At 29.0% G+C, this 17972-nt stretch overlaps 1 protein-coding gene across 1 annotated transcript; it reads right to left on the reverse strand.

Annotated features, from left to right (window-relative positions):
* Positions 1 to 1021: 1021 nt before the first annotated feature.
* On the reverse strand, positions 1022 to 4354 carry LOC111675343 (mitochondrial potassium channel ATP-binding subunit). Its single transcript, XM_023436088.2, has 6 exons — positions 4075 to 4354; positions 3571 to 3952; positions 2483 to 3379; positions 2299 to 2418; positions 1632 to 2237; positions 1022 to 1564 (listed from the first exon to the last, which is right to left on the reverse strand). The coding sequence occupies exons 1-6, from the start codon at positions 4116 to 4118 to the stop codon at positions 1268 to 1270; spliced, it is 2346 nt and encodes a 781-aa protein (XP_023291856.2). The 5' UTR covers positions 4119 to 4354; the 3' UTR covers positions 1022 to 1267.
* Positions 4355 to 17972: the final 13618 nt, after the last annotated feature.

Raw genomic sequence — 17972 nt, forward strand, 5'->3', positions numbered from 1 at the left:
GGATTACGATATAAAAAGCCGAACAATGTACATACATATATTTTGATACAATTTCTGCTTCAATAATTATAATTATATTCATAATTATAATTATATTCATAATGTAAAATAATGATTAATAATCGTAAACTTCAGTAATTAGATTATTTTTATTAAATAGGTAAAATTAATGATTAATTAACGATTATTTTCAATTTTTTTTAATTAGTTATTGATTACGATTAAAAATAATCAGGGATTAATTGGAATTAATGAAAATAATAAAAAAATCAAAATTTATCAAAAATTTGGTTGATTTTTTTAAGGATTAATTTTGATTATTTTCCATATATTTAGTACAATTTCCTCCAAGAAAAACTCTAAGAAAAATTTAATTATTTTTCCGGCAATCCGCTAAAAATTACGGATTTTTTGAGACCCATTTCGAGATGATTGCAGTAATTTTTTATAATATCTTGTACTGAGATCAATATTTTCAATCGAATTAAACTTGATAAATATATTGTTTTCAATAAAACAGTCATAAATTCGAATAGTAGGTAATTCTGATTATTTTTGATTATTTTCATTAATTTTAATTAATCCTGATTATTTTTAGATTAATTTTAATCGTAATCAATTAATAGTCAGAAATTTTATACCAGAGAATTAATTAATCATTACGATTATTTTTGAAAAATAATTTAATTGATTATTGATCGTAATCGCAATTTTACAGCTATAAATCGAACAGTGTGTAACTTGAAAAATAGTTTTCCATTACACGTAATGTAAAAAGATAGAGAATTGCACCAAATATATTGAAATTAATCAAAATTAATCCTTGAAAATAGTCATATTAATTATTTAATTCTGATTATTTTTTGCTTATTTTCAGTAAGTAATTGTTAATTGATTATTAATCGTAATCGAAATTTTACAGCTAGGATTATATTATACATATATGCAAGACAATTTATTAAACAATACCCAAGTTTTATTTTTAAGCATAAGTATTAAACATCTTTGTTTTTATTTTCAATTTCAACAAATGACCAACAATTTATTAGGATATTTATACAAACATATGTATGCATGTACAATTTACATAAATAAAATTTCTCCTGCACTTTACGTTTTTAGTTTCAATTAAAATTTTACATATTTTCAAAGAAATCAAATTAATATATTAAAAAGGGAAATTAAGATTAAATAAAAACAAAAAAATAAATTTAAGCTTAAAAAAATTAACTAAATTTATTTATTATTGTCTAAGGGTAGAACTCTTTTAACCCTGGGTCATATTGGGACGTTGGTGAGTTTTATAATCACTACTGGTGTCACTGTTAATATTCCTACTATTGGCAGTACTTTGAGAATCAAAAGCGTAAGCCGTTTCTTGCCGTGAATCGATATGATTAGGACTATTTCCTCTGCTAGTATTAAACGATTCTCTGGCATTTTCACTGTCGGCAGTATTTTGGGTGGTAAGAGAAATTTCTTCGTTTTTACTATGTCTTTCTTGTTGTCGCACTAAATCATAGTAAAGTCCCCGCTTAGCCATAAGTTCATCATGTTTTCCAGTCTGAAGAATTTAAAAGAAAAACATTTTGAAATCTTAAAATATTATTGTTAGCTTTAATTAAACCTACCTCCACTACGCATCCATTGTCTAATACAACTATTAGGTCAGCGTTGCGTATGGTAGACAGACGATGGGCAATAACTAAGGTGGTACGATTCAAAACAGCTGTGTCCAAAGCCTTTTGGACTTCAGCCTCACTTGTAGCATCTAAAGCACTGGTAGCTTCGTCAAGTATTAAAACTTTTGGATTTTTTAGGAGAGCACGGGCTATAGCAATGCGCTGACGTTGACCACCACTTAATTGTGTACCACGTTCACCTACGTTGGTCTGATAGCCGTCCGGAAGGGCCGAAACAAAATCATGCGATTGTGACAATTTGGCAGCGGCATATACTTCGTCTTCTTTCGATCCAGGTCTACCGTAACGTATATTTTCCAAAATAGTGGTGGCAAACAAAACAGGTTGTTGTTCTATGAAACCCAAAACATTACCTCGTAACCAATGAGGTGAAATGTCTTCTAATTTATAGCCATCGATTTTAATGGTACCTGAAGTGGGTTCGTAGAAACGTTCTACTAAAGATGCTATAGTTGATTTGCCAGAACCACTGGCTCCTACTAAAGCAACTGTTTCCCCAGGTCGAAGTGTCAAACTGAAGTTTTTAAGGACAATCTGTAAGGAAATAGAATGACTTTTGTTTACATTATAAAGTGATATTTAATCATAAACTTACATGATCTGGCCTGGTTGGATATGCAAAAGAAACGTTTTCAAAGCGTATTTCGCCCTTTAAACGTTCTGTGGGAATTTCATAACCTCTTAAAAGCTCAACTTTAGGCTGAAGTTGTAAATACTAATGAAATAATTAAAACAAATAAATTAATTAATTTCTCTGTGAAATATTTAAGAAATTATACCTCAAATACTCGTGATCCAGCAGTCATGCCACGAATCATTGTACCCAATAACACAGAACCCTGGGCTAGAGAGCGTTGAACGCCTTGAGCTGCTACTAAGAAAGCCATTAGGGAACCTGGCGTTAAGCTTTCAGTTGACATTAAATGTCCACCCATAAACAATGTTGAAAGAACTAGACCATTTAGGAAGAAGTTTGTCAGACCCTGGAATACAGCTATACCATAGCCCAGCTCTTGAGCTAAGAGGGCAGCCTCGTTGGTTTCATGTTCAAACAACTCCATTTCACGATATTCACAAGCACTTGAACGTACTGTGCGCACATTCGATAAAGCCTCTTCACACACAGATGTTGCACGCTCTGATTGGGCTTGAGAATTTTTACTCAAGTGGCGCAGCTTTTTGCCTAAATATGTCATAAACATGACAACACAGGGTACTGAAGCCAACGCAATAGCTGCCATATGGGGCGAAATCATAAATAGTGACACGCCTCCACCAATTAGTTGCGCCACGCTGCGCAAACCTTGTGACACGAATTGTTTAAAGCACGATTTGAAATCTTGAACATCGGCTGTCAAACGATTAACCAGCTCGCCAGTGCGATTCTTATCGAAAAATTCAATGTCTTGTATAATAATTTGACGGAAAAGATCTTGGCGCAACTTTGCAGCCATTTGCTCTCCAATACGACTTAAGAGGTAGATATAGAGGAACGTGAAACCCGATTGCATTACATATAAACTGAGTAGATTTGAGGCAGGCTTACTCACATCCTTAAAAAAGGAATTATTCAAGGGATCCTTGACATAAGTATTGGCATATCGTGCTAATATATTTATTAAATCACCCAACAAATTTGGTATGCGTATATTGATGAAGGCCACTACAAGGGCTGCCTAAAATTAAAACTAAATTAATCTTACTGATAAATTTTACACAACAAACAGTTCAATATAAATATGTATATATGTAGGTATGAGTTGATAAATTATAATAGGGAAATTTATTTTAAAATGTTAAAGATTAGATTACAATATATCCGGCCTGATTTGCGTAGTGTCTTCCTATTTATTATCTTAGAACTTACCGCAATAGCACCAAGAAACTGCCACAAATGGGGTTCAAGATAAGACCAAAAACGTTTCCAATCAAATTTTCCATCTTCTTGTTGTAGAGTTTTCTGTATGACGCCGGCCAATCGGTTTCCTTCACACTGAACTCTATTACGGCTCTGCTGTAAGAGGGTGCGTGCTGCCAAACCAACAGTAACACCTCCACCTCCCAGTAAGAGTGCTCTGATTTTTGCAGCATTTTTAGCAGATTTTGATGTGGACTTTGGACAACTACTTCTCAGTTCAGCATTTCGCACTGTACTGTGGATGTTCTTCAGTTGTGTGCAATCTTTTAAAGATTTCTTTACTAGAGTTGTGTTGATATGAAACTTTGGAATTTGTTGCAATAAAAGGCGACTAAAGTTTCAAAAATGATAGATAAATCAATGTTTTATATTTACTGGTTGTGACATAACAAGTGCAATAGTAAACATTCCATTGTGTGTAAACAATTCATTCATATTTTCATATCCACTCACCTGTTATCACTGCGCCCGCAATTGTTCACAATCAAGCGTAACATTTTCTATTCGAAGCCCCAAAACCGAACTGGGTTACAACTGTTCTCTGGATGGAAAAAGCAATCGCATTCATGTACACTCAAGCAATCCTGATGTTGTGGGAAATTAATTACTTATTTCAATTAAATTAATTTATTGTAAAGCTCATTTACAATTTCCCAGCGCGTGCACATAAAATTTTTTCGTAATAATAAAAAATAAGAATACTGTATTATGATGTCAAGGTACAAAAGTGAATAAATGTCAAAAATATTATTGAAACAGCTGTTTTACACTGGGTGGCACAAGTACAACCATAATGGTCGTTATTACACAATAAAACAATTATTAACAGTAATAAACTAGTAAAAATTACTACAGCAGTGAAAAGTCGAAAAAAGTCTGAAAGTCGAAAAAAGTCGAAAAGTCGTAAAAAGTCGAAAAATCGGAAAAAGTCGAAAAGTCGGAAAAAGTTGAAAACTCAAAAATAGTCGACAATTTTAAAAAAGTGGATAAAATGTCAAAAAGTCTAAAATAGTCGGAAAAACTCGAAAAAAGTCAAAAATAGTTGAAAAAAGTCGAAAATAGTCTAAAATTGGAAAAAGTCGATAAGTCGAAAAAAGTCGACTATTTATAAAATACTTATAGTCGAAAAGTCTAAAAGTCGACTTTAAATTAAATGAAAAAAGTCGAAAAATCGACTTTTTATAAAATGCAAAAAGTCGAAAAGTCGACTTTTCGTTTCAACTATAGAACCCTACCAGTGATTATGTTACAAATTTTTATTATTAAGTATTGGTACACAAAACATGAAATTTATAATTAAAGGTACTTTACATTATCTGATTTTATATTAATACAAAGTATTATTTGTAGTTTGAAATGTATTAAGCTTTTAAAAAATTTTTAAAATCTATTTCTGTACAAAATACACAATTTATTTGTAATTTTCTTTTGGATTTTAATTTGTAAATTGATTTTTCTTTTATTTTTAACCATTTCCCAGTATTCTTGATAAATTTTTTTACGAAAGTTTCGTTTTATAACAGGGATGTCCAAGGCTGGTGAGCGAGAGAGAACTGCACTGAACGAAAAGTTGTGTAAACTGAAATAAAATGTACCGAAAAAATACCAAAAAGCGGAATTTACAATAAAAGTTGAAATATATGTATGTATAAATAAAAAATGAAAATAAAAATGGAAAACAACTACATATTTTGTGAAAAATAAAAATTTATTTTAATGATTCTGAATTTTGTTAATAACAAAATATGTATAAAGTAGCTTTAAGAAAAATATCTATATATTTTTATAAAATTTAAAAATTTAAATCATCATCATTATCCATATCACTGTGAAATGAAAATGAACAAAAGTGCCTTTTTAAAGATATTCTCTACATTTCTTCAATGTTTACATAAAATACATTGAGCATCACCAAATGCATGTTTTATCATAAAATATTTTTCATATGACATAGTAAAAGTTTTTCGGTGCTTTAAACAAAAAATATTACAAAATATTAAAAATATTACACCCGCTACGCATGTGCATTAAGGCCCAAACACATACAATACTTTGCGTCGAACTGCGACTGATAGCTACGCAACGTTGCGTTGATAAAGTGTAAAAAATAATTAAATATGTTTAAATTATATAAAAAATTCAATATTTAATATAAAAATATTTAATTTAAAAATGGTGTTTTTCACACGCTCAAATCACAATTAAAAATTATAAACAATATTTTTGACAGTTTTGTTTTGATTTTCTCTTTCATTTCTATTTCGTACGCCAAAGTTGAATATTTTTTAACTTTTGTACATCATGCACAAGTTTGACGTTTTGATTGTGACCGCTATCAATTAAACACACACAGTAAACATGACCTGTCAGTTGCAGTTCGACGCAAAGTATTGTGTGTTTGGGCCAAAGAATAAATAAGAAGTGAAACGCTGTCAAAAAGTACCTAAGTCTACTGTCAGTCGGTACATAACTCTAAGAATGTATTAGTAGAATTCTCAAGCCAACATAGTTGCAAAAAACGGATTTAAAAATTTAAAAAAAAAAAATATTTCATTTGAATTTCTATTTTAAAAGATTTCTTTAAATATTTTGCAACATAATTTATCTATAAACATTATATATGAACGTATCTTTGCTTTTTAATCTGCAATATTGAAATAATAATTAAGTTAGTTGAAATATTTTTTTCTTGTACCATACGAAAATTTACAACATTGTTCTTTTTTCTTTTTAATTTCAACCAAAAAAATTAAATGTCAAAAAAATAAAAAATATTTTTTTCGTTTGTAAAAAATTAAATCTTTTCGGGCTATTAAATATATTTAAAGTGTGCAAAAAAATAATAAAATATAACGTTAAGTGATAAAAAATATTTTCAAGTTCTATAAGCCACGAATTTTCGCGACAAAGTTTTGAAGTTTGGAGAGAGAGTAAGTTTCTTACATATGTGTTGGAGTTACACAGAACTCGTCTGTGAGAAGAGCGTAACGTTGTTGTTGTAAAAAAATTACAGCGTTTCACTTCTTAGTGTTCAGTGGTTTGGGCCTTTAGTCACTGGCTGAGGGACGACTCAACAAAGAGAATAAGAATGTGTGTATTTTCAGTCTTCGCAAACGAGCTATGAAATGGACACATAAAATTTAATAAACTTAAAATTTTGGTTTTTCAAACAGTAAAAGTGTTTATTTTTACTTATTGTTGACCAAATAAGAGATTTTCTAAAAGAGGGCTAATATGGGGGTAATTGTAAATATGGGCCTAACCTTATTCGGTTTATTCGACAAATAATTATTTGAGGTTTTACGTTAGCCGGTTAATAATCGGATAATTAAAAATTATTCGGTTATTCGAATAAAAGGAATCTAGATGTTATTATTACTTTTAACAATAATTTTCTTCATATACAGCTTGAAATGTTGATCGCACATGGAAATGTTGATAAGCATGTGAAAATAAATTCCTCTTATAGAATTGCGTACTCCGATTTTTATGTCCTTATAAAAATATTTCAAAGTTTAAAGGACTACAAACGAATATTTAAAATATTTATGTGTATTTTATAATGCTAATATTGGTATCAAATGAAAGCGGGGAATCTGTACATTCTATCTATATAATTTATCTGTCTCACTTAGAGAAAAAACGTAAAAGAAATTATATATAAAAAGGTTTCATTATCGACTCAAAAACTTTTAACTACTTTTTTGTGACAAATTTTCTTTAAGATTTCCAATTCTTTCTTGATAATTTGAAATAAATTATATTATTTCGAAGCAGAGGAACTCAGCTTCATTTGAAATTAATATTAACACCAACTTTTTAATATAAATTTGGAATTCCATCTTTTGAAATTGGATGTCTTTTAAACTTTGAAGTCCTTTTACAGGAGCATAAGAGCTGATTATGAAAAACTGAGAACAGAGATAATACTAATGGTCCACAGTTTCCTGCACGCATAGATTTTTTCATGTTTGAAAATAACTTTTTCACGGTTTATACACAAAAATATTATTTTCACTTCAATTCTTTGTTTAGTTTTTTATCAAATACTAGAAATTATTCCTGTAATGTCTTAAAACAGACATTACTGTTTTTAAGATTTTCAAAAATATATTTGGGTTTTTAAAGAAACAAAAATTAATTTATGATTTAAAATGTTTATAAAAAGTTTTCAAATAAGAAAATTTAGATGAGGATTCAAACCTACGTTGTTGCATAAAAACGTACTTATTTTTTAGGAAAAATATAAAACATTTAAATGTATACTTTCGCAGATTTTTTTCTTTTTATTTGATCTGTAAACATTTAATAAATATATTTTTTAATTTGTTTATTCTCATATTTGCTAAACATTATGTTTATTTATTTCCCATTTTCAATACCAAAATTTACAACTTCGTTTTTTTCTAGTTTTATTAAAATTCCTCAAAAATTAATTGTCAAAAAATTAAAAAAATATATTTCTCGTTTACAAAAAATACGACAATTTCGGGCTCTTTAATAGTGTAAAAGTGTGCAAAAAAATAAAGAATCTGTTGTGTGTTTAAGTCTTAAGAAAAGGTGCAAGAGGGTAAATTATCTTTATATTTTCGCGAAAAAGTTTTGACGTATTGTGAGAGAGTCGGACTTTTACCCATAGCATAAGGAAGGTCATATAGTAGTACATATAGGCGAAACTGAAGGGGTTTTCAAAGAAAAATTTTTATTCTCTTCACACAGACGAGCTCTGAGAGAATAAAAGAGAACTAAACACACTCACTAAACATCAAATTTTCTTCGCAAAATTGCGAGGATATTACCACTTATTAGTTTTTCTTATCACTTAAACTTAATATTTATTATTTTTTCAACACTATTCATTTATTTAAAACCTCGAAAATAATTTATATTTTACAAACGAAAAAAAATATTTTTTATTCTTTGACATTTTATTTTAATTAAAATTGAAAAATGAAAAGCTGTACATTTTAGTATTGAAAATTAAAAAAGTATTTTACATACTTTTTTTAATTCAACAAAAAAATTACAAAAAAAAACGTGTTTATAATATGTTTTGAGATAAAATATCTTTTCAAAAAAATAAATAACTAATATTTTCATTCACTACCATATAAAATTTCATTAATAACACACAAAGGATAACGTCCAAGAAATACATTTTTTATTTAGCACCTTTTGAACAACTGTGTTTATATTTGTGCTTCTACTAATACATTCTCACCAGTTAAGTTTTTGACAGGAGACTTAGTAGGGTTCTATAAATCGACTTTCGAATAATCGAACAATCGACTTTTTGTCGAAAAAAGTCGAAAAGTCGAAGTCGACTATTTTGTTCCAAAAAAGTCGATAACTCGACTATCGTCTATGAAAAAAGTCGAAAAGTCGACTTTGTAAATAAAAGTCGAAAAGTCGGAAAGCCGAAAGAGTCGAAAAGTCGGAAATAGTCGAAAAGTCGGAAAAAGTTGAAAAAAGTCGAAAAAAGTCGAAAAAGGTCGAAAAAAGTCGGAAAAAGTCGAAAATAGTCGGAAAAGTCGAAAAGTCGAAAAAAGTCGAAAAGTCGTAAAAAGTCGGAAAAAGTCGAAAATAGTCGGAAAAGTCAAAAATATTCGAAAAGTCGAAAAGTCGAAAATAGTCGAAAAGTCGGAAAAAGTCGAAAAAAGTCTAGAAGTAGAAAAAAGTCGAAAATAGTCGAAAAAACTAGAAAAGTCGAAAAAACTAGAAATGTCGGAATATCGAAAATAGTCGAAAAGTCGAAAAATATCGAAAATAGTCGAAAAGTCGGAAGAAGTCGGAAAAAAGTCTGAAAAACTCGAAAAGTTGCAACAAATAGAAAAAATATAAATAAAATTTTGTATTATTATTATTATTAATAATAATAATAATAATAACATATTATTATTATTATTATTATTATTATTATTAATAATATAATATATAAATGGCAACATTATAAATTTACGCTTCTGGCAACATTACAAATTTTTAACTCTGGCCACTTTGCAAATTAATGAATTAAAATTAAAAAATTAATGAATTAAAAGTCGAAAAGTCGGAAAAAGTCGAAATGTCGAAAAAAGTCGAAAAGTCGGAAAAAGTCGAAAATAGTCGAAAAAAGTCGAAAAATCGGAAAAAGTCGAAAAGTCAAAAAAGTCGGAAAAAGTCGAAAAGTCGAAAAGTCGAAAAAGGTCGAAAAAAGTCGGAAAAAGTCGAAAAGTCGAAAATAGTCGGAAAAGTCGAAAATATTCGAAAAGTCAAAAAAAGTCGAAAAGTCGGAAAAAGTCGACTTTTAATTAAATGCAAAAAGTCGAAAAGTTGAAAAGTCGACTTTTCATAAAATGCAAAAGTCGAAAAGTCGACTTTTCATAAAATGCAAAAAGTCGAAAAGTCGACTTTTAACTAAATGCAAAAAGTCGAAAAGTCGACTTTTAACTAAATGCAAAAAGTCGACTTTTCGTTTCAACTATAGAACCCCAGGACTTAGGTCCTTGACAATTAGTTTCGCCTATATACTACTATATGTAGAAGGTAGTCTCAATCAAAAAATTAAATTTAAATAAGGTTTTTTGACGATTTCCTTATTTTAAACTTTATATACAGAGTTGCCACATGTTAAAAATAATAATGGATTTCAAGAAATATTTTACAAAAAATGTGTAGTTAATTTATCTAAATAAAATTTATGTTATATTAAAGGAAGTTAATTAAATTGCTGATTTCCTCTACAAACTTATAAATAAAACACATTTCAAGTTTATTAAGTGAGAATTTTTTTCATTTTTTTTTATTGATGTGTGAATTTTTGTTTTCTTTTAAATGACTGTTTAAAAACCTAATTCGGAAAAATGTCCGGCCTAGATAAAATCGTTTAACAATTTTCTTATCTAAATCAATTTTAGATAAATTTAACAAATTTGATATATAATTTGCATTACTTGACAGTGAATTTTCATTATATCTTAAAAAAATTGAATTTAAGTATTCCAAATGGTTCAAAAAGTTGGTATTTGGCTTATATAATATACTTAGTAGTTATTGGGATAGCATCTCTATCCAATCTTGCACGTTTTGAATTGATTGTAATGTCACTTTTAAAGAAATGATCTGAACAGACCATAGGCTCTTTTGGCAAATTTTCTTCGTTGGTTTTGCATCTTTCAAGCCACTGTTGGCGTTTACCAGGTAATATAGGGACTTTAAAAAATCTTGCATTGGAATTTTGCAGAAGTATTTCGTATTTTCGCAGTTCGGGAAAATGCAGCTCATATTTATTTTCTAATTAATTTTATAAATTAGTTTTCAAAGATTTTAATATAAATGTGATTTTATTCAAAAGAACAATTTTTATAATATTTTCTAACTGAATTGAAATTATTTTTATAAATTTTTTACATAAACTTCAAAGTATATATAGAAATTTCATTATAAAATGGGAAAAATTAAAATGTATATGGTATCACTAATTTAACGAAAACTTCAAAATCCTTAAGCATGTCAGATAGAGAATTTAAAAAAATAATCAGAGATTGACACTACCTTCTATATTTCTGCTATGCTTTCACCAGTGTGTTAAATTCTCACAGAACTCGTCTGTGTGGAGAGGATATATTATTGCTGTAAAACAATGTCATAGTCTAATTTCTTATTATTCTTTGGTTTGTAAGTGTAAGAAATCCAGTGGTGTTACATATAATTTAAAACAAGTAAGAAATTATAGTCAGGCGAGGCCGACCATATAATACACTACACCTGTAAATAAAGCATTTTTATAGGCACTAGAGTCAAATGAGGCCCTATAATTATAAAATTCATGAGGGTCATCAAGGCTAGTATAGAAATTGGTTTTGCAGCTTTTTTTTGTATGGGGCCTAGGTGACATAATGGACCGATGTTAACTATTTTCAATAGGCTTCTTCTATGGTACAATAAAAGATTATGTGCAAATTTCATTGACTTACATCCAAAATTGCCTGCAGTTTGATTACAAGGTTAACAAGTTTGATTACAAGGTTAACAGTTGTATGGGGGTCAGGTGAAATAAAAATAATTAATCATTTTCAATAGGCTTTGTCCCTGGAACAATCGAATATCATGTACCAAATTTCATTGAATTATCTAAAAGAAAATCTAGTTACATTTGAAATATTCTAAGAAAAAAATATGCGTACTTATTTATTTATGAAAAACTAGCCCTAGTTTTAGGGCAATATTGCTTTATGAAACAAACGCCCATTTTTTAAATGAAACTTTACGGCAATGTAAGTGAAATATTGCCCCAAGAATAAAGTGATACCAATTTTAGGAAAATATTTCGTATATGTAAAGAAATTTCACCTAAAATTTTTGTATGCTTTTTTTGAGAAAGTTTTTGGAAAATTTTACATTCTCAAAAATATAACAATTTTATTAAATTTTAAAATTAAATACGCAAATTCGGGTATTTTTTCATTATACAATTTTAGGGCCCTTATTTTATTTCATCTAAAGTAATAACAAAATAATAATATAAATTAAAAAAATTTTATGTTTCGTGTTTATGTAACTTGTATATTATTTGGGACAATTTTTCGATTTTGTCTTTGGGTTAATTTTTTCTGCTATCATTTATCGCAGCGCCAGCAAAAAGATTTAAAAAAATCGCATATACACATATTCGCTGAATATCATATCTTAGTTTACAAGAATTTAATATAAGAAATTTTTAAGTATATTTGTCAAATTATGCAGACAATACCAACTAAAATCAATCGAAATTAATTAATAAAAATTCTCGACAGTTGTACTAAAGAATTAAAAATTGGTGGAAATATCAGATATGTTTATTATCCCCAAAAATCGGCTTTAACAGTGATAACTGTTTTATAAATGCGAGTATAGCAATGAAATTCGCCATAAATAAGCCAAATTGCTCCATAACCATCATATAATGTTTTAAGAGTATAGCTCTGAAATTTCGCATAAGCAAGTTTCTTACGAGTCAAAATCTCTCTGAGTAATTTTATAAGGATAGCCAAACAATTGACTCTACTCCATACAAGGTGCCCCTCATAAACTCATATAAAATGGTTTGTTAAAGTAGTTGACAGAGACGTTTAGAAAAATGAATAAGTTCGTGATTTGGGGCGATTACAAAAAAGGTCCCTTTTTATTTTTTTGTAATTTTACAGTTTTTTCTCTCCGTTAATATAAAATTAATTACATAAATGTGTAATTTTTTTTCTTGAAATCGTCGGCCCACAGTTTTTTGTACGTATAGATCATAGGCGGCCAAACATGCCCTTGCGGGCAATGTGTTATTCTCACTTATACACATGCAATACGAATTTTCTCAGCAAAATCACTCAGTAAACACAAAACAAAAACAATTCAATTCAAAACAATTCAAGCATTCAATCAAAAACCGTTACAAGTAAACATTTTTATGAATGCTTTTGTTATTATTATACTTAAATATAATAAAACAAGCCAATATGTGGAATATTGAATGGGAAAAGAATTTTTTTAATATATTTAAGGACGCTGAATGCCTTGTATGCAATAAAAAATTAAAAAAGATTACTGCATACACACTTAAGCGACATGATAGTTACATTCGAATCTTCACGCAGTAGTTGGAATTGATAGAAATCAATTAATTTCAAAATTAAAAAAAGATTTGGAAATTAAAAACAAGGAAATATTGAATAATTATAATTACAAGGATACAATTTTTTTACCAAATAGCCAAGCAAAGGCAACTTACGCTGATCCTTTGGCATTGGCGAAAAAAGGTCGACCTTTTGAGGATGGGGTATTTTTTAAAGAAATGTGTTCTTCCATTTTTCCTTTTTTCGGCGAATTAGGTGTAAAAATGGAAGGTACCTTTTGTAGAACGAAAAAATACCAAAAAGTCCCCTTTTATAGATTCTCATTTACTCCGGGCTCTACATTCTTAATTTCATGTTTCTTGGTTCAATATTATAGGAAATTCAAAAAGTATCTTTTGAAGAACGAAAAAGTACCAAAAAATCCCCTTTTTATAGATTCTCATTTACTCCGGGCTCTACATGCTTAATTTCATGTTTCTAGGTTCAATATTATACAAAAATCCAAAAAGTACCTTTTGAAGAACGAAAAAGTACCAAAAGTCCCCTTTTATAGGTTTTCACTTAATCCATCCTCTACATACTTAATTTCATGTTTCTAGGTTCAATATTATAGAAATTCAAAAAGTACCTTTTGAAGAATGAAAAAATACCAAAAAGTCCCTTTTATAGATTCTCATTTACTCCGGCTCTACATTCTTAATTTCATGTTTCTTGGTTCAATATTATAGGAAATTCAAAAAGTACCTTTTGAAGAACGAAAAAGTACAAAAAGTCCCCTTTTATAGATTCTCATTTACTCCAGGCTACATGCTTAATTTCATGTTTCTAGGTTAAATTTTATATAAAACTCAAAAAGTACCTTTTGTAGAACGAAACAGTACCAAAAAGTCTCCTTTTATAGATTCTCATTTACTCCGGGCTCTACATGCTTAATTTCATATTGCTAGGTTCAATATTATACAAAAATCCAAAAAGTACCTTTTGAAGAACGAAAAAGTACCAAAAAGTCCCCTTTTATAGATTCTCACTTACTCCGGGCTCTACATGCTTAATTTCATGTTTCTAGGTTCAATATTATAGGAAATTCAAAAAGTACCTTTTGAAGAACGAAAAAGTACCAAAAAGTCCTCTTTTATAGATTCTCATTTACCCCGGGCTCTACATACTTAATTTCATGTTTCTAGGTTCAATATTATAGGAAATTCAAAAAGTACCTTTTGAAGAACGAAAAAGTACCAAAATGTCCCCTTTTATAGATTCTTATTTACTCCGGGCTCTACATGCTTAATTTCATTTTTCTAGGTTAAATTTTATAGAAAACTCAAAAAGTACCTTTTGTAGAACGAAAAAGTACCAAAAAGTCCGCTTTTATAGATTCTCATTTACTACGTGCTCTACATGCTTAATTTCATGTTTCTAGGTTCAATATTATAGAAAATTCAAAAAGTACCAGTCGAAGTACGAAAAAGTACTAAAAAGTCCCCTTTTATAGATTCTCACTTACTCCGGGCTCTACATGCTTAATTTCATGCTTCTAGGTTTAATTTTAAAGAAAACTCAAGAAAATACCTGTGTAGAACGAAAAAGTACCGAAAAGTCTCTTTATTATTAATTTCATGTTTCGATTTCAATATCAAAGAAAACTCAAAAACTACCAGATGGAGAATGAAAAAGTACCAAAAAATATCACTTGGTACCGGGTTTCCAAATAACACCTCATTAGCATATTTAGAGTTTCTAAATCTAAAAATTTTATCTAAACTGGATCATTGTGTTTGAATAAAATCAAATTTCCAGTTTTTACCCCTTTTGGTACTTTTTTTCATCCCTTAAACATCCGAATAACCAAAAGTACTAAATTTATATTTTTATTTTTTCGTCAAGTTATGAAGGAGTCAAAAATATTGTTTGGATGTTCACTGGTTTAAAAGATACATACGGTGCAAAAAAAAGTACCAAAATACAGTTTTTACCCGTTTATTCCCTAAAGGGGCCGAAATTGAAAAAAGTACCAGACACCTGTTCGCTTATTTTTTAAATGAACGACGATAAGGAAAATGTACCAAAAAGTCCCCTTTTATAGATTCTCATTTACTCCGGCTCTACATACTTAATTTCATGTTTCTAGGTTCAATATTATAGGAAATTCAAAAAGTACCTTTTGAAGAACGAAAAAGTACCAAAAAGTCCCCTTTTATAGATTCTCATTTACTCCGGGCTCTACATGCTTAATTTCATGTTTCTAGGTTAAATTTTATAGAAAAACTCAAAAAGTACCTTTTGTAGAACGAAACAGTACCAAAAAGTCTCATTTTATAGATTCTCATTTACTACGGGCTCTACGTGCTTAATTTCATGTTTCTAGGTTCAATATTATACAAAAATCCAAAAAGTACCATTTGAAGAACGAAAAGGTTTCAAAAGGGGACTTTTATATGTTCTCACTTAATCCATACTCTACATACTTAATTTCATGTTTCTAGGTTCAATATTATAGGAAATTCAAAAAGTACCTTTTGAAGAACGAAAAAATACCAAAAAGTCCCCTTTTATAGATTCTCATAAAAAGTACCTTTGTAGAACGAAACAGTACCAAAAAGTCTCCTTTTATATATTCTCATTTACTCCGGGCTCTACATGCTTAATTTCATGTTTCTAGGTTCAATATTATACAAAAATCCAAAAAGTACCTTTTGAAGAACGAAAAAGTACCAAAAGTCCCCTTTTATAGGTTCTCACTTAATCCATCCTCTACATACTTAATTTCATGTTTCTAGGTTCAATATTATAGGAAATTCAAAAAGTAACGAAATAAAAATTCTATTCCAAAATGATGCAACATCGTAGTGGGAGCCCGTTATTACGTATTTATGTATATAAGTTAATAAACCAAAATCAATGTTTTATGAAAAAAGTACCAAAATAGGTACAATTTTCACCCCTTAAACATCCGAATAACCAAAAAGTACTAAATTTGTATTTTTATTTTTTCGTCAAGTTATGAAGGAGTCAAAAATATTGTTTGAATGTTCACTGGTTTAAAAGATACATGGGGTGCAAAAAAAGTACCAAAATACAGTTTTTACCCGTTTATTCCCTAAAGGGGCCGAAATTGAAAAAAGTACCAGACACCTGTCCGCTTATTTTTTAAATGAACGACGATAAGCTTTAAAACTATTTTTGTATCTTTTCTAGTTTAGGAGATATAAGGTTACCGATTTTACCCGTTTTTACCATTTTTGGCCCCCTAAACATTCGAATTTCCAAAAATCCCGCCTTAGTGGATCTATTTGGTGGGAGACCAACCCCCTGTCCAAATTTCAGCTCTTTAGCTTTAACCGTTTAGGCTGTGCGATGATGAATCAGTCAATCAGTCAGTCAGTCAGTAACGTTAGAATTTTATATATATAGATTAATTTGTTGGCAATTTTTTATATAATTTGCATATAATAAAAATTTCTAATCGCTGAACTAAAAATGAATTCAAATTATAAAAAATAATTGAAACAAATTGGATTCAAAAATAAATTTAGTTAGTGTTAAAGAAATATTCTAACATTATTTAAGGTACTTTTTCGTTCTTCAAAAGGTACAAAAGGCTTTAAACACATCATGGTGAAGGGTATATAAGATTCGGCACAGCCGAATATAGAACTCTTACTTGTTTTTATTTGGGAACATTGCTTAAAATTTATAAATTGTATTTTTACAATTTTCAGTTTAAAAAAACTAAGGGTCTCAAGGTGTTCATTGCCCCCTCATTTTATAAAAGGAATCTTTCGTTAACGTAACAAATTTTTATAAAGAATACTGGAAAACTTTTTTAAATTTATATTTTTTCCATACAATTTTTTTTGAAAGTTTCGTTTTATGTGTCCCGAGGAACAGCCTTTTTAAGAATTTCATGTAGGAATACCACTAAATTGATGAGTTTTAATGTACTTAACACGAGAAAAATAAAAAAATATTATTTTTGGAATGATCCTTAGTTCTCTACCAGCGATTGAAAATACAGACTTCAGTATAATTTTGGAAAAATAAAATATTTTAGATTTTTTCGAAAAGGATCTAAAAAATTCCGTAATCTTGAGCTGACTACGGCCAAAAAAATTTAAAAAAATTTTGTAGAATATAAATGGTCCACAATATGATTTTTAGTGGCTTATTTTCGCAAAGTTTTCTCTTTTTATCGAAATGGATGTTAAAATTGTCGTAATTTTTAGCTCATGCAGAATATTAGTTAACAAATAGTTTGGCATTTGATTTAGCCCATTTCAGATTTTTTTTAGAATTTTTTTAAATTTATGTGCCTTTTGTAATAACAAAAGTAGTTTTTTTTGACTAACTAAAATGTTAATTATCTTCCCCGCGAAAAGTTCAAAATTACTGAATTTTTAACAGCCAATTCAACAAACAATTTTTTGAACATCGCTTTTTAATTTGCTTGTTTTTAGTACATTAAAACTCATCGTTTTAGAGGTATTCCTCCCAAAAAGTGGTCCACCATAGCATATAAGGACCTGCACCCCGTTAGAACATAGAAAGAGTCGAGACTGGGGCTCACTTTCTGTGATATAAGCTCTAGTAACACGAATAGCGAGAACCTTTCATAGTTTATGTTGATGCAGTTGATCCTTCAGTTTCCCGTAAGCCCACTAATATAATCTCCCTAAATAGAATATTGAAAAAATATAAAATTGAATTTATAACTGATTTTTTGAAAATAGGTTATCGACGTTGTAAGGTGACCATCAAACAATGAAATTT

Source organism: Lucilia cuprina, chromosome 6 (assembly GCF_022045245.1).
Source record: "Lucilia cuprina isolate Lc7/37 chromosome 6, ASM2204524v1, whole genome shotgun sequence".
NCBI classification, from domain to species: Eukaryota; Metazoa; Arthropoda; class Insecta; order Diptera; family Calliphoridae; genus Lucilia; species Lucilia cuprina.